General features: G+C 41.4%; 1 protein-coding gene and 1 long non-coding RNA gene across 2 annotated transcripts in view; both read left to right on the plus strand.

Moving 5' to 3' along the window:
* Positions 1 to 433: 433 nt before the first annotated feature.
* LOC124277337 (DNA primase large subunit-like) overlaps positions 434 to 21,355 on the plus strand; it is a gene marked incomplete at its 5' end in the record, with an annotated part of 29,473 nt that continues 8,551 nt past the window's right edge. The window contains one exon of the mRNA XM_046712989.1: positions 434 to 576. Within this exon, the coding sequence (XP_046568945.1) occupies positions 434 to 576 (143 nt within the window). The remainder of the gene's footprint in view (positions 577 to 21,355) is intronic.
* Positions 7,089 to 20,767, plus strand: LOC124277335. The gene is made up of 3 exons (XR_006898801.1): positions 7,089 to 7,130; positions 9,368 to 9,369; positions 20,634 to 20,767. It is a non-coding gene; the product is annotated as an uncharacterized LOC124277335 (long non-coding RNA).

The raw sequence follows: 21,355 nt of genomic DNA on the forward strand, positions 1-21,355 counted from the left end.
TTCTGGTGTCCCCTGTTGTGGAATATTGCTTACTCACTAATTGAACGGGGAATCCATAATAAATATGGCGTGGCCAACCTCTATAAAACCAGCATTAGTTCAGCCTAGTCCAGTCATGCATGTTGTTGTACAGGTGCATCGATCATCAATCGTGAATGCAGTGTCAGGGGTGGAAATAACCCATTGTCCGACATCCGAGTCCAGTGTTTTTTTCTGTCGGGCAAGCAAATTTGTATAGCAACCTGTACCGGTGTCCAGTTGACTTTCCAATGTTAGTTATGCTGTTTATTTAAAAAATCAACAAGAAAATCGGCCGGTATAGTGGAAAAATTATCAGGGCAAGTGATTTTACATGTGCCACTGTACCGGAGTACACTAGCAATTTTAAAGTTATTTTCACCCCTGTGTGTAACACCTTGACGTCCCCACCCAGCCCACGCCCACACAGCGATATATATTGGTAAGTTTTCTTTACGGATACATCTCACTCTAGGTTGTCCGTTCCGGCACTGTGATGGGGATGTGCTGAGACAGAAACTGCGAGCACAGAACATTTCCAAAGATGCTGTTGATGAGGTAATATTGATTTGTGAATGTCAAAAAGACAAAGAAAAAGCTATAAGCTGCGAGGAATTATTTAATTGTTCTGAGAGAAATAATTCTGTAAATGCATAGGCGTGTAGAGTGATTTTAACATAACTTCTAGAGGGACTTGTCATCCATTATTCCAAGTTGTAAGTTATTCTATATATCTAAGAGATACAGTTCACTCTACCCACATGTATAGTGTAGTCAGCATCCTTGTGCTTTAACTGTAATACGAGGGTCGATCAAAAAGTATGTAGAATCACCAAGAAAACGATACAAATACAGTTATTTTTGTTTTATTTTTCTACATATTATCTGTCAAGCTCAAGCGGGCGGTGGAGTAACCTAATGGTTAAAGCGTTGGCTCGTCACGCCGAAGACCCGGGTTCGAATCCCCACATGGGTACAATTTGTGAAGGCTATTTCTGGTGTCCCCCCGCCGTGATGTTGCTGGAATATTGCTAAAAGCGGCGTAAAACCAAATTCAGTCAGTCAGTCAAGCTCAAGCAATTTGGTTTTGCTATGTTCCAGTCTCACAATCCCCATTTTGTTTGACCTTTTATCTTGGTACCCTCAAAAAAAGGCAAAATCTACAATAAATGCATCAAAAACTTAACAGAATATGCAAGAAATATTTTGTGTGTTTGAGATTGATAGAAGTCCCCTAGAATCACACTTAGATATTAAAGTTCATAAAAAAGCCAATTGAAATTACAATTGCTTGTTAAAATGACTCCCCCCTTCATGTTGACTGAAAGAGCTTGTTTTGGAGACACAACCCATCCCCTTTCAGATGACGTAATCATAAGGACATAACTTATTCTAATGCTTTCACTTATTCATACATGATGCCAAGGGTTCAAACTAAACACTGAATGGTCACACAAGTGTCAGCTCACAATATATTGTAAACAGTACCAGCTTGAATATCTGGACACAATGTTTTAGGAAGATTGAAATGGGTGTTTCCTTAAAAAACAGCCCTCGACTAAAAATATATTAAGCAATCCAAATCTTTGACTGTTGATTATGACGGGAAGTCATCTAATACTATACTGAACATATTTTATATGATATACTCTGAGGGCATGCCATTATCCAAGAGGTACCAAATGACAGATCGTTTTTCATTTTCTGCAGTTTTGTTAGAAATATACCCCAATGTGTTGTGATGACTAATATCTTGTTAACCACATTACCCATTATTTTTGGATATGACTTTGCTAAAGATTCTTTAAAATTAAAATGGAAGCTTTTCAAACGTTGGACATCGAGAATACAGTTTTTGATCTAGGGCAAAACTGAACTTTTACACTATGATCGACCCGTGAGTCAGTGAATGAAAATGAACATTATTACACTATGCATGGGGTAGAGTGTGAACTGTATTTCTTTTGCTAAAAGCGGCATAAAACCAAACTCAGTCAGTCAGTCTTTTCTAAGATGCCAATTTTTATACATACAACGATCAATCTAAGGCACAAAACATAAAACAATATTGTTGTGACCTAAATTATGGTTATGTAATGCAAAAAGTCAGAAGCTAGAGTACTGTCGGCACACACGTCATTATATCCCAGTTGTGTAGACAGATGCTCATGCTGTTGATCACTGGATTGTCTGGTCCAGACTCGATTTTTTTGCAGACTGCCGCCATATAGCTGGAGTATTTGCTGAATGCGGCGTTAAACAACTAACAAACTGTCAGCACCTTGATCTTTTGGCAAAGCATCTTAGAATATCCCAGTCATTTTTATCTGAGAAATGTAGAAAATTGTGTGTTTATAATCACAGGTTGAGCTAGATCTGCAAACTAATTCTGTTGTTTTGAATCAAAGTCATGTCAAGTACAATTGATGACATCTTGTTTTCGTTGCAGCAAATTAGAATAATAGTTAAATAGCTGGATCGAAGAATGACACTGGGATGTGTACATGGTTTGGTCAACCTTTCGAAGGTCATTCTTTGGACATTTACTGAAACTTGCCTAGATATTTTTTTGTAGTTGGAATTACTTAGAAGGGGAACATTTGACCGCGTTGTCTTTAGTGCTGGAGCAATTGATTGAATAATCTGTCAGTCGATTGATTTTGCTTGCATCAGCGATTATCGATGACCTCGAGAGTCTAATCGATATTCATAAAAAATGAAACATCAAATTAAACTTTAAAAGTATGTACCTTATTGTTATGTTTGTTAACTCAAGAGATAAACAGTTGAATATGGTTTCCTGACTCAGAAAACAGAAGTGTAAACAACATACTTGCGTGCCTGTCTCAACAGGAAGTATCCGAGATCGTCTTTGTCATATCATTGTGCACAATATTGTTTGCACAATATTGTGATTGTGTCCCCTTTAGTGGTGTTCCGATTAATTGAAATAATCTAAGATTGGTCGCAGTGACCAAATGACCAAGCAATCGATCACATTTTCTTCATTATCGAACACAAACTATTTTGTTTTAGTCTTTGAAACACTTGACAGTGGAACATATCTTCGAAGTTGTCAGGGCCTGCAAACTTGTTTAATTCTTAGAAAACTCACTTCACTAACTGAAAAGTCATGACTGAATATTTCTTGAAGACTCCAGGAAGTTTATGGTCATGATATATTCGTCATCACTCTAAAGTAGCATGTTGCATCATCTTGTACATATCTGCAATTACAAACTTGATAGGAAAATCTGAAAAATGACACTAACCAATTTTTTTCGATGATTGTTCGTTGGTAATGAAGCAATCATCAATTGTGAGATTTCAACCAATTCCCAACACTAGTCCCCTTATTGCCCACATGGGTATATGATTCCATAGACTATAGATTGATTACTGAGCTCCGTTTGTTCCTCAGCATATTGTGGTGAATGACACTACAGTCCGTTTGAGACAAAATGATACCGATGAATTGCAATCTAACACAAAAACAGATAGACATAAAAGAATCAAACCAATGCGGACGAGAAGAAGGAAGTTCAAGCGTCTATTCATCCCGCTATCAACCGCTATGACTGTAGAAGTCTCCCATACAAAGATCTCCTTCTGGATCAGAGCAGTGATCCTAAGAGCCTATAAAGCAGCAGGGTTAGAGCATCCAAGAGCATCAAACCCACATGAAGCTAGAGCATTGGCCTCGACACTCGCCCTACATGGAAACTGCTCTATATCATCTATAATGGAAGGCTGCTTTGGAAGTCAGACTCTGTTTTCGCTTATCACTTCCTGAGAGACATCTCCACAGAAGACGTATCAGGGATACATCAGTTCGGCCCTCTAGTCGTAGCGCAACAACTCACTGTACCGGCCAGACTTTGAAGAAACTCACCCTTGTCACGCAGATTCGTTGACGCCAGGCAACTGTCCATTGCCACCGGCTGAGAGTCCGTGTTCCCCTGACTTACAAGATAAGTCAGCACATGAGTGATACATAGACTCAGTTATGGTAATGTTCTTGCCTTAACAGATGGGTCGCGATTCTAGTTTCGGTAAAGTTCTACCGTAACATATTGGGTCGTTGCTGATATCTAGACAACCAGGCGTCTAGTATACTAAATCCACAAAACTTAAGAAGTTTGCTTCTAATACAAAAGTATATGAAGGTAGTCCCCCGACAAGCATCAAGAAATATTGAAGTTAGCTGCAGAAGAAGAAAATTCCCAGGGGGTATATATATATCAAGGGAACGCTGATGTGAATACAATCATGCAGGGAATCCCGTGAGGTGGTTGACCCACCCGATTCCGTCCCGGATTCAGTAAGCAAATAAGCATGAGTCAGGATAAGGACAAATATGTACTATTTTTCCTTATCCTGACTCATGCTTAATGCTGTCTCTTCTTCTTCTTGAACCTAGTGGAACATTGTATCTCCCAATTGAAGTTCCTTCAATAAAAAATCACTCATTAGTACTCACCACGAGTAACCTCCCTTCCTTAGCCTTGGGAGCAGAGCGCCACCTGCCCCATGTGCCTCACTCTCTCCTTCTTAAGCCCAGTGAGCTGGGCGTGAGAAGCCTGTGTCTCCCAACACACTATATCCTTTATTTATATTTAGTTTATCCTTATTCAATTTTGCATTGATTATTAATGTGTTTCTGCTGTTTATTCACGGTTAAGCGTGTTTGTTCAGCAGTTTACGTTAATGAGAATCTGCACAGATTGTAAACTCGTTACTCTGACAGACCCACATTTAAAATGCCCTAGTTGCATTACTCCATGTTCATTTGTTTCTCGTTGTAAATTTTGTATTAATTTACCAATTTCTGCCTTTGATAAATATTTATGTTCCGTTTTTAGGCGGAAGGCAGATAAATCTAAGTAAACAAATCTCAGTCATGGCTAATAGATCACATATTAATGTTCCCTGTCAACTGTTGACTGGCGACCGCCACCGGCTGGTGGCATGCCTGAAGTTTCCCTCGAGGGGGATAAGCGTGGGGCGCGATCCGCTATGTCAAGAAGCGACCTGCGTCTCAAGATCTGTCGTCTTCTCAGTCTAAGACTAGCAAAGCGTCCATATCATCTCGTGCGCCCGTACACCCAGGTCTACAACCGTCAAAGGGAAGTCTACAAAATCTAATAATTTTGCCTCTGATATTTTACCAGTCACAGAATTAGCCTTATATGATGATGACATTCCGATTATCATTCAGAGGTTAAGTCACAAAAGCGTCCGGTATCGCGACTGTCACCTCAGCGCGGAATTAACACACAACGGAGATGCCTACGCTGTCACCAGAAATTTTGACTGAGGGTCCGTCACCTCGCAGAGAGACAACCCTCATCATCAGCGCCAGACCGCCTCAGGCGACCTGGTCAGCCAAATCATGAGGCTGATGGAAGACCGTTACGGTTTACAGAGGCCCCAGAGCCACAGGCCCCAGAGCCCAACCCATTTTAAGTCATACAGGGCCCCAGAGCCCGCCCAGGCTTCAGCGTAGAGGGCCCAGAGCCCACAGGCAGCGCCTCCACGAAGGGCATCCCAGCCGGGCGAGCTCTTTGCATAGGAAGTCCCAGGCCACCTCCTTGAAGGAGCTAGAGCCTCACCTATTGCGAGAGCTTAGCGGAGAAGAGGCTTTAGCCGAGCCGCACCTTGTAATTCACAGAGGTGGATTCGCGAAGCAAAGCTCACATGTCGGTCGGACACTGACTTCGAGACATTAGCGAAGGGCCGAAGGCTAAGTGGTTCCATTTCTACCTCGCCTAGAAGAGCTTCGCGAAGCCCCCAGCGTTCACGTAACACCCAGCGTTCGCGAAGCCCCCAGTGTTCGAGAAGCCCACAGCGTTTGCGAAGCCCTCACCGTTCGCGAAGCCGCCAGCCTTCGCGAAGGATGTCTTCTCCAAGGTCTCCGTACACTAGCCACTCGTCAGTCCGTTCTCCACAGTCCTCACATAGATCTTCCCATAGATCTAGGACTCCGACATATGACCATCACGTCAGAAGAGGAGGATGGTATCATTTTCTCAGATGCTGAGATAAGATATTGGATGGTGAATGAATTACAACTTGCCTCCCCATCAAAGAGCGAGGATGCAACTCAGACTTACCTGATGAAATGATGTAGATTATATCACCTTACCTCCTATTGACCCAATCGCGAAGCGGTACCAGCTAAACTAGATACAGCCTGCTCCAAATCCACTAAAGCCCAATCTACTCATTTACGGTCTTCAATGCCAAGAAATTTGCTGGACATAATATGGAACCCTTTTCCAAGGCCCAGGATATTGATGACAACTTTCAACTTTTCTCTGATACCAAGTCCAGAAGTTACAAGGTAGGCGATCGCAAACTGCCCCAATTAGATACCATTTCCAGGAGGATGTTCTTGGGATTAAATAGATCTAGAACTATTAATGAGACTCTCATCCACCCAGAGTTCAAGAATTCTACAGATGAGGAAGACAGAATGATCTATTCAGCTCTACTCATGCAGAAAAGACCGCCAATTCCTTACAGAACACCTTTCGAAGTAAACTTACTGACGCTACTACCATGGCCAGTAGGCAAGGGACTACTAGCCTCCTGCTCTTGGAATAAAGCAATTCCTACAGAGCCTCTTTACACAGCTCCATGGTCATAAGCCCTTTCTGTTTGGTGGCAACATAAACAAGGTCTCCAAAGAAGTATCTAAAGATTCCAGAGAATTACTTATGATTAGGGGTGCAACCATGCAGGTGGAGCCCGCGATCACGATACATATCTACGATACTGCTGCCCACGATTACGTCACGAATCGCGATACACAAAATAAAAGAATAACAAAATATCAGCATACAACTTTATTTGAATTGAAGAAGAAATCTTCAATCAGGTTAGTAAGCTGTTCCAATTCTCTTATTGCCTAGAAAACAATTACTTTTGTTTTAAAAACACTAAACAAATCTGTTGCTTTAACAGGCAGTCAGCTATCTGGATGTTTCTGAAATAAACTTTGACACTTTCAAGGAGTCTGAAAATCTGACTAACACAACATTGTCAAACAGACAAATGGTTTTACACTCTTTTCAGTGTGCTTCATGCATCATAATTCTATTACAATTACAGTTTCATATTTTTTTTAGGAAAATCAGAACATCCAACATTTTCAGCTGAAAGTTGAAGCCGCGTTGAGCAGTGACAATATCCCCAGCTGAGGAAAATACTCTCCGGCTGGGGACTGAAGTAAACACACACTCCTAGGTACTGCTTCACAAGACCGGCAAGGGCTGGGAATCTGACTGCGTTCATCTTCCACCAAAACAGGGGGTTTTTCCAAGTTAATGGAATACATTCCTCAAGCTTGTATTTCTGCACCTCTTCCTCAATGGAAGCAGAAAGTGGCTATAAAACTGCCTCTTGCACATGTAATGAACACCTCCCAAAATATCTCCTCAATTGCACTTTTGGTTTTCTTAGGTTGTGATGGGCCTGGTGTCTCAGAGTCAGAAACAGAGTCTGAAGTGCAAGTCTGTATCCCCCACCAGTCTCAGTGTCACTGACACTCGAGGGGCTGACTGTCGGTTTGAGGCAGCCATTACAGGTAGGGGGCTGTGCTATGCAGCTTCATCTGTGGGATGACTCGGTTCCTCACCTTCACTCTCTCACTGGAGCCAGTTCATCCTGAAAGAAGAGATTATAACAGTTCAACCCGACAGCTAAAATGTCACAAAGTGATATTTGAAATGCTTAGCATGATTAATTGATCATAATACACTGTTGAAACATTTTTTACCATTCAAATTTCAATCATTTTGTGTAATAAAAAAAATAAAATATTCAGAAACAAATTAAGATGAAGTTTTGTTGTTTTGAAACACCTTTTTTCTGTGGAATTTTTGTTTTAAATGTTTTGAAGCATTAATTAATTTACATTAACAGTATTTTTAATTATTCAATTGTTGAACTGTTTTATTTACCTTGTTTGCTTCTGCCATCTTGATAGCATTCCATGGTCAGGGCACTGAATACAAGAAGCGGTTGGCTTCCATTGTGGTAGGAGTAGTGATGTCCGAAACCTGGGGTCAAGGGCAGTTTAGCTTCCTAATAGAAATTTGTTGATGTCAGGCTCGAGTATATCTGGTCTTCAGATCTTTGACAATTGCCAACTTCACCAGACTTGACAGAATGCCAAGAATCACTTTCAGTGACGAGCCATGGATTTCAGAATAAGCTCCTTTAATGGGTAGAGATCAAAGGAAACTTGTGGGCACTTTCTCTGAACAGACGAGAAGTTTGTTATTGTCTTCAATGAGGGTGAAGAACATTTACCGCATCTTCTACTTTCTGCGGGACATCTTCCTCTGACAGAGTAACAAGGGGTGTCTGCATTTTTCCTGATATCCTTCACTGTGAGAGTGGCAAAGATTTGCAGCTTCGCTGGAAGCGTATGTCAGTAGCTAGAATTCCATCCGTTAGGAACATCTTGGATAGTCAGTTTGTGATCGGGCAATTCAAGAAGTAACTGTTTTGACCTGAGAACAGATGCAGCATCAATGAGCTTCTGTGAAAGAATGGAAACTATTCTTCTCACCTCTCCCCAAAATTCCTGGACATCTCGCGGCACCTGCATGGCTTTTGGCTTGCTATGTTAATTGTTATTAGCATAAAGCACCTTATATGAGGTGCAAATCTCGACTGCTTTACAGCACTAACAATATTGCTAGCATTATCTGTGCTTTATGGCAATCTGAGAAAATTTGCCTAAAGTTCCATTCGATCAACAGCTGATTCCAGGACATTAGCCAGGTTTGCTTACAGTAACGGCTCTCATGTAATGTTAGGTGTTTGAAGATACCCGGATTTTCAAGTTGCCAGTCTTCGTTAACATATGGTGAGCCGTGATGGTAATATAGCTCTCGGTGGAGCGTGAGGTCCAACCATCAGTAGTGACAGCTTCATTGATGGCCTTGCGAGCAATACTTTCCATCACACTTGATTTTTACTTTTCTTGTACATTTCAGGTATCACATAATTCATGAAGTGGGTTCTCGATGGGATTTTCATATCTCCGGTTCAAGTGTGTGGATGAGGTAGCTTGAGAGCCGATGTTCTCTACAACTGAATAAAGATTAGCATGTCCATGCCCAATGAATATTACCAATTCCATTTTATTTATTGCTTTAGCCCATTATCGAGCGAGGGCGACAGTTTGGTCTTGAAAGCCTCACTAAGTCTAAGTTGACCTGCTACTTCGCGATGTCGCGTTTCTTATCGTCAAGAAATGTTCAAAGCGTTTTGAACGACGGTTGATTGTCCATAATCATTTGCCAATCAATATCGAGGGTGATGTATGCGCCCGAAGATGTGTGGACATGTTAGTTGTTAACTCCCCGTGTACCTGATTAGCGGGTAACACAGGCAGATGAGCAGTCTCATCTTTTTTAACAAAGTTTCTTACCGTCAATGTATTCAATTGGAAGGAAACCAAATGCTTGCCAAACAGAGAGATTTGAATGAGGCGGGGGTTTTCGAGCTTCACATTTGATTTAAGCTGCTTACCAGTCCGTCTTCGAGACATTGTTTTGACAGCTCAAAAAGCACGCATGGCATCTGACCGTGAACTTGAGGCTTGACATTGAGTAATGCAATCTGATTGGTCATTCATGTTTACTGGCCACCAATGAACAAACAGCATGGCTGTGTACTTTTCGTTTTTCCTGGAAAGGTGTGTTTTGTGTGAAATGTTTTAGTCATGGTTTCATGCAGAACATTTTATTATTGTACAATTTTTGTCAAATTATTAATAACACAAGCTTTATTGATTGCTATGAAAAGAAGTATATCCGATGATAGGTATGCTTTGCTCGTTTGATGGAAAATATTTATGATCATAAGCGTTTTGTCACTGAAAAAAAAAGGCTGGATATTTTTAGACGATATAGTAAAAACATTTGAAGGCGAATACAGCAGTTTTGTGCGAGCTTGTCGATCTAACCTGTACAACTTAGAGACAAATATAGACACTCTCTCAGGTAAGATCGTTTATTCAGATTCAATGTTCACAACACGGACGGCTATATTATGTGAACAAGATCATTTTACTGTAATTGACAGCACACAAAACACTGTTTACAGTTTTGTATAAATGGCGTCATCGGTTCACGGGCAAAAATGTATGGCGTATGCATTATCGTCATGCCATAGATCGCGATGCACGGTGTACGGTGTATCGTTGCACCCTACTTATGATTAAGATCCATGGATACCTTAGCGAGCATGCTTTAAACAGTCAGCACCAGAGATACCGAGGAGCCGTCTAAGTTCTCAGGGGCTACAGAGAGCGCGGGACAAAGAAACTAGCTTGCAGCTCTAATGTAATCCCAAAGGATTCTTTTTAAATTAAGCCCATACAGCAAATTTAGAGGAGGATCTGGCGAGGCAGAATCATCCAGAGGTGGCCGTGGATTTAAGCGATGAAAGGCAGGTTCCGGAGCGACTGGAGTCTTCCACCCCAGTTAGTTCCAGTACAACTCTTCTTCAAGAAGTGGGTGGGCGTCTTCAACGCTACACTGGGAAAACTGGGGAATACTACAAGATCCTTATGTATCCAACGCATCCTACAACACGCGGATATCACATACAACTCAAGACCAAGCCGCCGTTAACGAGTCACCCCCACCAAGGTTCAGCGTTCTTGGCGGCTCAACTACCTATATGTTAGAGAGAAACAGTACAGTCTCTGCTAAACAAACAGGCCTTAGAAGTTCTGGATCAGCGAAACTGGCGTTACCCAGGGGTTTCTCACCAGATTTTCCCTAGTGCGAAGAAGAGAATTCCAAGGAGAAGTATAAGTCTCATTTACAACATGAGGCACCTTCAACAGAGAATATCTATACCAGAGCCACCTGCGTTTAGCATGATACATTTACCACAACCCGGCGGTGAATGAGTCCACTAGATTACATAGCCAGCATAGATTTGCCAAGGCGCATATCTACACACATTTCGAACCCCAGCTCCAGGAAATATCTAAGATTTATCCTGGAATGACGCTACATTACCAATGGAAGGTACTTCCTTGAATCACTTCAGCGGCCTTGGGTATTCACAAGAGTAACCAAGCCTATTGTCTCATACCTACATGCGTCAAGGTCTGCGGGAGGCGCATTTTACCTGAGCGACGGTATACAAGTGGATCCAGATCCACAGCGTCTCGAACTACAGCTGAACTTTATAATCAAGTTACTAACTCAATTAGGTTGGTTAGTAAATCTACTCAAGTCAGATCCTAAGAACCAGCGCCAGGATCTGCATTTCTAGGTATCACGATTCCTTACAGCTCAGAATCGTTTAGTAGTCGGAGGACAGATGGATCAAGATCCAATAACTGATTCCCCAAGCCCTACTCTCGTTGCCTACAAGATTAAAGGTCAGGATGGTTCTGTCCATGACAATCAATTGGAGACGAGCAGAAATCGGAGGTCAGCATCACCAGATTGGCCCATGAGCCACCGCCTCTGTGCATGGGGTCTGCGAGGTGGCTAGTTTGTTTTGGTGGAATATTTGTTAACATTTTGAACATGGTCAAAAGTGCTGCTGTAATACCACGCTTTGTATAGACATTCCATGCACAGGGCAAGGTGTGACTCAACCCATTGGTAGAATCGGGCCTATTCTACTGATCTGCCTAGGCAAAGTTAGGGGTCGGCGGTGTGGTTGATTATTGAACACTATTGCCGGTTCCAATATCCCCTCAACCACCAGACTCCCTTCCTCTGCCGACACAGGATGCAACTCCACGGCAAACGGGTTGCCCAATTTGGTCGCTTCTTACAACCAGCAATGGGGTGTCAGGGACCTATTCGGACTCGGTCCACACGGGGCGAGGGTTTGTATGTGTCACGTGAGACACAGATAGGTCACTAGGCTGTGGAGGTTTGTATGTGTCACGTGAGACACAGATAGGTCACTAGGCTGTGGGAGGTTTTTATGTGTCACTGGCACATGCAAATTAATGCGATATATGTCACGTCGAGGCACAGATAGGTCACTAGGCTCTGGTAGGTTTGTATGTGTCACTGTGGCACACGCAAAATTAATGCAATTAGCGCTTCAGAGCCTGGTTGTTCAAAAGCCTGTTACATTTTAAAGGATTGTTAACTAGTCTTTAACGGATCGTTAACGTTAGCAGGGCGAAAGCCTGTTGCTCAAACTCTGTTAACCTTTAACGGCACGTTAAGACCATGTTAACTTACCAAAAGGGGAGGAGGTACATTAGCTCACCTGTACTACCCATCAAAAGACTCACTTGAAGCACTCACTATATGTTATGCATATACATATGGTTACATCGAAGATTGCTTTCTCCACTAACTTGGGGGAACCTTATGTAGATGAATTGTACGAGGATCATGCATCAAATTGCTGAAAAGCATGTGCAAATATCGTACATGTGAACTGATGCGTTTGGTGTAAAGTTTTGTTAAGAATTCGCCAATATTCACTGATTTTCATCGCTTATTGAACTCATGACAATAATCTTTTCAACGCTATTAATATATGTTTTACAATACATCAGTTCATGTAAACAGTACCTTTAAACAGTATGGAATATTTTGCACAATTCAGTTCAGAACAGCTGACTGAAGTAAGTGGCTACATTTACATAAAGAAGTTGTATATCCATAATAGTGTTCCTCTTCATCTTTTAGTCATGCTGCCAGTGCTTACAAAACAATATTTCATGGCATGCAAATTAAGCGTATTTCGATCCCTGATCTCTCAGTAAAGAGGAAAAAGTAAGGTTTAAAATGAGCCAATGAGAGATGTTATGTATGAGATTGTTGTCCACTAATAATGTTTCCAAACATAGGAAGACTCGGAGTCTCAATGATTCTGCTTCAATGTTAGATCTGGGAACGCCAGTATTTAGGGGACAAAACAAAGATTGGTATAATGAGTATAATCAGTATAATGAGTCTGAACTGGTAGTGGGGTATCCTAGTGGTTAAATCGTTCTCTCATCGCGCTGTAGACCCAGGTTTGATTCCCCGCATGGGTACAATGTGTGAAGCCCATTTCTGGTGTCCCCTGTTGTGATATTGCTGAATATTGCTTACTCACTAATTGAACGGGAATCCATAATAAATATGGCGCGGCTAACCCTCTATAAAACCAGCATTAGTTCAGCCTAGTCCAGTCATGCATGTTGTTGTACAGGTGCATCGATCATCAATCGTGGAATGCAGTGTCAGGGTGGAAATAACCCATTGTCCCACATCCGAGTCCAGTGTTTTTTTCTGTCGGGCAAGCAAATTTGTATAGCAACCTGTACCGGTGTCCAGTTGACTTTCCAATGTTAGTTATGCTGTTTATTTAAAAAATCAACAAGAAAATCGGGCCGGTATAGTGAAAAAATTATCAGGGCAAGTGATTTTACATGTGCCACTGTACCGAGTACACTAGCAATTTTAAAGTTATTTTCACCCCTGTGTAACACCTGACGCCCCCACCCTGCCCAATTTCACACAGCCATATATATATTGGTAAGTTTTCTTTACTGATACATCTCACTCTAGGTTGTCCGCTCGCACTGTGATGGGATGTGCTGAGACAGAAACTGCGAAAGCACAGAACATTTCCAAAGATGCTGTTGATGAGGTAATATTGATTTGTGAATGTCAAAAAGACAAAGAAAAAGCTATAAGCTGCGAGGAATTATTTAATTGTTCTGAGAGAAATAATTCTGTAAATGCATAGGCGTGTAGAGTGATTTTAACATAACTTCTAGAGGGACTTGTCATCCATTATTCCAAGTTGTAAGTTATTCTATATATCTAAGAGATACAGTTCACTCTACCCACATGTATAGTGTAGTCAGCATCCTTGTGCTTTAACTGTAATACGAGGGGCGATCAAAAAGTATGTAGAATCACCAAGAAAACGATACAAATACAGTTATTTTTGTTTTATTTTTCTACATATTATCTGTCAAGCTCAAGCGGGCGGTGGAGTAACCTAATGGTTAAAGCGCTATTCACCACTCAAGACCCGGTTCAATCCCCATGGGTACAATTTGTGAAGGCTATTTCTGGTGTCCCCGCCGTGATGTTGCTGGAATATTGCTAAAAGCGGCGAAAACCAAATTCAGTCAGTCAGTCAGTCAGTCAAGCTCAAGCAATTTGGTTTTGCTATGTTCCAGTCTCACAATCCCCATTTTGTTTGACCTTTTATCTTGGTACCCTCAAAAAAGGCAAAATCTACAATAAATGCATCAAAAACTTAACAGAATATGCAAGAAATATTTTGTGTGTTTGAGATTGATAGAAGTCCCCTAGAATCACACTTAGATATTAAAGTTCATAAAAAAGCCAATTGAAATTACAATTGCTTGTTAAAATGACTCCCCCCTTCATGTTGACTGAAAGAGCTTGTTTTGGAGACACAACCCATCCCCTTTCAGATGACGTAATCATAAGGACATAACTTATTCTAATGTTTTCACTTATTCATACATGATGCCAAGGGTTCAAACTAAACACTGAATGGTCACACAAGTGTCAGCTCACAATATATTGTAAACAGTACCAGCTTGAATATCTGGACACAATGTTTTAGGAAGATTGAAATGGGGGTTTCCTTAAAAAACAGCCCTCGACTAAAAATATATTAAGCAATCCAAATCTTTGACTGTTGATTATGACGGGAAGTCATCTAATACTATACTGAACATATTTTATATGATATACTCTGAGGGCATGCCATTATCCAAGAGGTACCAAATGACAGATCGTTTTTCATTTTCTGCAGTTTTGTTAGAAATATACCCCAATGTGTTGTGATGACTAATATCTTGTTAACCACATTACCCATTATTTTTGGATATGACTTTGCTAAAGATTCTTTAAAATTAAAATGGAAGCTTTTCAAACGTTGGACATCGAGAATACAGTTAGTCTACGTACTTTTTGATCGACCCACGTAGTCCAGGGCGAAAATGAACATTATTACACTATGCATGGGGTAGAGTGAACTGTATTTCTTTTCTAAGATGCCAATTTTATACATACAAGACCCGGTCAATCTAAGGCACAAAAGCATAAAACAAATATTGCTAAAAGCGTGCATAAAACCAAACTCAGTCAGTCAGTATTGTTGTGACCTAAATTATGGTTATGTAATGCAAAGTCAGAAGCTAGAGTACTGTCGGCACACACGTCATTATATCCCAGTTGTGTAGACAGATGCTCATGCTGTTGATCACTGGATTGTCTGGTCCAGACTCGATTTTTTTGCAGACTGCCGCCATATAGCTGGAGTATTTGCTGAATGCGGCGTTAAACAACTAACAAACTGTCAGCACCTTGATCTTTTGGCAAAGCATCTTAGAATATCCCAGTCATTTTTATCTGAGAAATGTAGAAAATTGTGTGTTTATAATCACAGGTTGAGCTAGATCTGCAAACTAATTCTGTTGTTTTGAATCAAAGTCATGTCAAGTACAATTGATGACATCTTGTTTTCAAGCAGCAAATTAGAATAATAGTTAAATAGCTGGATCAAGAATGACACTGGATGTGTACATGGTTTGGTCAACCTTCTCAAGGTCATTCTTGGAAATTTACTGAAACTCTGCCTAGATATTTTTTGTAGTTGGAATTACTTAGAAGGGGAACATTTGACCGCTGCTGTGTCTTTAGTGCTGGAGCAATTGATTGAATAATCTGTCAGTCGATTGATTTTGCTTGCATGAGCTGATTATCGATGACCTCGAGAGTCTAATCGATATTCATAAAAAATGAAACATCAAATTAAACTTTTAAAAGTATGTACCTTATTGTTATGTTTGTTAAATCAAGAGATAAACAATTGAATATGGTTTCCTGACTCAGAAAACAGAAGTGTAAACAACATACTTTATGCGTCTGTCTCAACAGGAAGTATCCTAGATCGCCTTTGTCATATCATTGTTGCACAATATTGTTTGCAATAATATTGTGATTGTGTCCCCTTTAGTGGTGTTCCTGATTAATTGAAATAATCTAAGATTGGTCGCGAGTGACCAAATGACCAAGCAATCGATCACATTTTCTTCATTATCAAACACAAACTATTTTGTTTTAGTCTTTTAAACACTTGATGATGGAACATATCTTCGGTTGTCAGGGCCTGCAAACTTGTTTAATTCTTAGAAAACTCACTTCACTAACTGAAAAGTCATGACTGAATATTTCTTTTGAAGACTCCAGGAAGCTTTATGGTAATGATATATTCGCCATCACTTTAAAGTAGCATGTTGCATCATCTTGTACATATCTGCAATTACAAACTTGATAGGAAAATCTGAAAATGACGCTAACCAATTTTTTTTCGGCGATGATTGTTCGCTGGTAATGAAGCAATCATCAATTGTGAGATTTCAACCAATTCCCAACACTAGTCCCCTTATTGCCCACATGGGTTTATGATTCCATAGACTATAGATTGATTACTGAGCTCCGCTTATACATCAGCATATTGTGGTGAATGATACTCAGCACTACAGCTTGAGACAAAATGATACCGATGAATTGCAATCTAACACAAAACAGATAGACATTAAAGAATCAAACCAATGCGGACGAAGAAGGAAGTTCAAGCCGCCTATTCATCCCGCTTATCAACCGCTATGACTGTAGAAGTATCCCATACAAAGATCTCCTTCTGGATCAGAGCAGTGATCCTAAGAGCCTATAAAGCAGCAGGGTTAGAGCATCCAAGAGCATCAAACCCACATGAAGTTAGAGCATTGGCCTTGACACTCACTTGGCATGGAAACTGCTCTATATCATCTATAATGGAAGGCTGCTTTGAAGTCAGGCTATGTCTTTGCTAATCACTACCTGAGAGACATCTCCACAGAAGACGATCAGGGATACATCAGTTAGCCCCTAGTCGAAAGAAACAACTCATTGTACCGCCCAGACGATGAAGAATCTCACCCTTGTCACGCAGATTCTTTGACGCCAGGCAACTGTCCATTGCCACCGGCTGAGAGTCCATGTTCCCCTGACTTACAAGATAAGTCAGCGATGAGTGATACATAGACTCAGTTATGGTAATGTTCTTGCCTTAACAGATGGGTCGCGATTCCAGTTTCGTAAATTTCTTACCGTAACATATTGGGTCGCTGCAGATATTTCAACAACCAGGTGTCTAGTATACTAAGTCCACAAAACTTAAAAGGTTTACTTCTAATACAAATGTATATGAAGGTAGGTCCCGCCGACAAGCATCAAGAAATATTGAAGTTAGCCGCAGAAGAAGAAAATTCCCAAGGTATATATATCAAGCTTAACGCTGATGTGAATACAATCATGCAGGAATCCTGCTAGGTGGTTGACCCACCACCGATTCCGCTGGATTCAGTGAGCAAATAGCATGAGTCAGGATAAGGAAAAATATGTACTATTTTTCCTTATCCTGACTCCATGCTTATTGCTTGTCTTCTTCTTGCTAACCTAGTGGAACACGTATCTCCCAATTGAAGTTCCTCTTCAATAAAAATCACTCATTAGTACTCACCACGCAGTAACCTCCCCTTCCGCAGCGGAACGAGGGCTTCACCTGCGCCCCATGTGCCTCACTTTTCTCCTTCTTCTTCAGTGAGCTGGACGTGAGAGCCTCTGTGTGTCCCAACACACTATATCCTTTATTTATATTTAGTTTAGTACCTCTTATACTTAGTATTCAATTTTGCATTGATTATTAATCGTGGTTTCTGCTGCTTCTTATTCACGGTTCGGCCGTGGTTTGTTCAGTGCAGTTTACGCAATGAGAATCTGCACAGATTGTAAACTACGCTACTTCCGCATACAGACCCACATTTAAAATGCCCTAGTTGCATTACTCCATGTTCATTTGTTTCCTCGCTGTAAATTTTGTATTAATTTACCAATTTCTGCCTTTGATAATATTTATGTTCCGCTTTTAGACGGAAGGCAGATAAATCTCGTGAAACAAATCTCAGTCATGGCTAATAGATCATATATTAATGTTCCCTGTCAACTGTTGATCGATCTACCCGCCACCGCTGGTGTCATGCCTGAGTTTCCCTCTCGATAAGCGTGGGACGAGTCCGCTATGTCCAAGAAGCTTACCTACCTGCTCCTCAAGATCTGTCGCCTTCTCAGTCTAAGACTAGCAAAGCGCCCATATCATTTCGCATTTCTGCACACCCAGGTCTACAACTTCACAAAAGGGAAGTCTACAAAATCTAATAATTTTGCCTCTGATATTTTGCATACCAGTCACAGAATTAGCCTTATATGATGATGACATTCGATTATCATTCCAGAGGTTCGCCACAAGAAACGTCCGTATCCACGCATCGTCACCTCAGCGCAGATTAACACACAACCGAGATGCCTCACGCTTGTCACCAGAAATTTTGACTGAGGGTCCCTGGCCACCTCGCAGAGAGACAACCCTCATCATCAGCGCAGACCGCCCAGACGCACACTGGTCAACCAAAATCATGAGGCTGATGGAAGACCGCTACGGCTTACAGAGGCCCCAGAGCCACGGGCCCCAGAGCCTAACCCATTTTAAGTCATACAGGGCCCCAGAGCTCCGCCTTTGGCTTCGCTGTGAGGGCCCCAGGAGCCCACAGACGCTGCCTCCACGGTAAAGGGCATCCTAGCCCGGAGCGAAGCTCTTTGCATAGGGAAGTCCCAGGCCACTCCGCTAAGGAGCTAGAGCCTCACCTATTGCGCAGAGGCTTCGCTGAGAAGGAGCGCCTCAGCCGAAAGCACGCACCTTGTAATTCACAGAGGTCGCTCGCGGGCAAGCGCCACATGTCGATTCGACACTGACTCAAACATTCGCTAAGGACGCCAAGGCTAAGTGGTTCCATTTCTACCTCGCTTAGAAGAGCTTCGCTAATCCCCAGCCGCTCACGGGAACACTCCAGCGCTCGCGGAAGCCCCCCAGTGTTCGAGAAGCCTACAGCGCTTATGGCCTCTCACCGCTCATGGGCCGCCAGCCTTCGCTAAGGATGTCTTCCAAGGTCTCTGTACACTAGCCACTCACAAGTCCGTTTCTCCACAGTCCTCACATAGATCTTCCTATAGATCTAGGACTCGGCATATGACCATACGCCAGAAGAGGAGGATGGTATCATTTTCTCAGATGCTGAGATAAGATATTGGATGGTGAATGAATTACAACTTGCCTCCCCATCAAAGAACGAGGATGCAACTCAGACTTACCTGATGAAGGATGATGATGTAGATTATATCACCTCACCTCCTATTGACTCCAATCGCAGCCTTATTCAGCTAAACTAGATACAGCCTGCTCCAAATCCACTAAAGCCCAATCTACTCATTTACCGGCTTCAATGCCAAGAAATTTGCTGGACATAATATGGAACCCTTTTTCAAGGCCCAGGATATTGATGACAACTTTCAACTTTTCTCTCTGATACCAAGTCCAGAAGTTACAGAGTAGACGATCGCAAACTGCCCCAATTAGATACCATTTCCAGGAGGATGTTCTTCGATTAAATAGATCTAGAACTATTAATGAGACTCTCATCACCAAGTTCAAGAATTCTACAGATGATGAGGAAGACAGAATGATCTATCTTAGCTCTACTCATGCAGAAAAGACCACCAATTCCTTACAGAACACCTTTCAGCTTTACTGAAACTACTACCATGACGCTGTAGGCAAGGACTACTAGCCTCCTGCTCTTGAATAAGCAATTCACAGAGCCTCTTTACACAGCTCTCATGGTCATCGCCTCTTCTGTTTGGTGGCAACATAAACAAGGTCTCCAAAGAAGTATCTAAAGATTCCAGAGAGGTACTTATGATTAGGTGCAACCATGCAGGTGGGCCAATGATAATGATACATATCTCGATATTGCTGCCACGATTCGATACTTAATCGCGATACACAAAATAAAAAGAATAACAAAATATCAGCATACAACTTTTATTTGAATTGAAGAAGAAATCTTCAATCAGAGTTAGTAAGCTGTTCCAATTCTCTTGTACCTGAAAACAATTACTTTTGTTTTAAAAACACTAAACAAATCTGTTACTTTAACAGCAGTCAGCTATCTGGATATTCTGAAATAAACTTTGACACTTTCAAGGAGTCTGAAAAATCTGACTAACACAACATTGTCAAACAGACAAATGGTTACACACTCTTTTCAGTGTGCTTCATGCATCATAATTCTATTACAATTACAGTTTCATATTTTTTTTAGGAAAAATCAGAACATCAACATTTTCAGCTGAAAGTGAAGCACGCTGAGCAGTGACAATATCCCCAGCTGAGGAAAATACTCTCGCTGGGGACTGAAGTAGCACACACTCCTAGGTACTGCTTCACAAGACCCGGTAAGGGCTGGGAATCTGACTCACGCTCATCTTCCACCAAAGCAGGGGGTTTTCAGTTAATGGAATACATTCCTCAAGCTTGTATTTCTGCACCTCTTCCTCAATGGAAGCAGAAAGTGGCTTTGCCTCTTGCACATGTGTAATGAACACCTCCCCGCAAATATCTCCTCAATTGCACTTTTGGTTTCTTAGGTTGTGATGGGCCTGGTGTCTCAGAGTCAGAAACAGAGTCTGAAGTGCAAGTCTGTGTCCCACCAGTCTCAGTGTCATGACACTCAGGGGGACTGACTGTCGGTTTGAGGCAATACAGGTAGGGGCTGCTGTGCTATCGCTTCATCTGTGGATGACTCGGTTCCTCCTTCACTCTCACTGGAGCCAGTTCATCCTGAAAGAAGAATTATAACAGTTCAACCCGACAGCTAAAATGTCTAAAGTGATATTTGAAATGTAGCATGATTAATTGATCATAATACACTGTTGAAACATTTCTTTTACCATTCAGAATTTCAAATCATTTTGTGTAATAAAAAATAAAATATTCAGAAACAAATTAAGATGAAGTTTTGTTGTTTGAAACACCTTTTCTGTGGAATTTTGTTTTAAATGTTTAAAGCATTAATTAATTACATTAACAGTATTTTAATTATTCAATTGTTGAACTGTTTATTTACCTTGTTTGCTTCTGCCATCTTGATCGCATTCATGGTCAGGGCACTGAATACAAGAAGCCGTTGGCTTCATTGTGGTAGGGTAGTGATCGAAACCTGGGGTCAAGGGCAGTTGCTTCCTGTAGAAATTTGCTTGATGTCCAGGCTCAGTATATCTGGTCTTCAGATCTTTGACAATTGCCAACTTCACAGACTTGACAAGGCCAGAATCACTTTCAGTGACAGCCATGGATTTCAGAATAAGCTCCTTTAATGGTAGAATCAAGGAAACTGTGGGCACTTTCTCTGAAC

The sequence above is a fragment of the Haliotis rubra genome, unplaced genomic scaffold (assembly GCF_003918875.1).
Source record: "Haliotis rubra isolate DU_JTF1 unplaced genomic scaffold, ASM391887v1 Scf220, whole genome shotgun sequence".
In the NCBI taxonomy this organism is placed as follows: Eukaryota; Metazoa; Mollusca; class Gastropoda; order Lepetellida; family Haliotidae; genus Haliotis; species Haliotis rubra.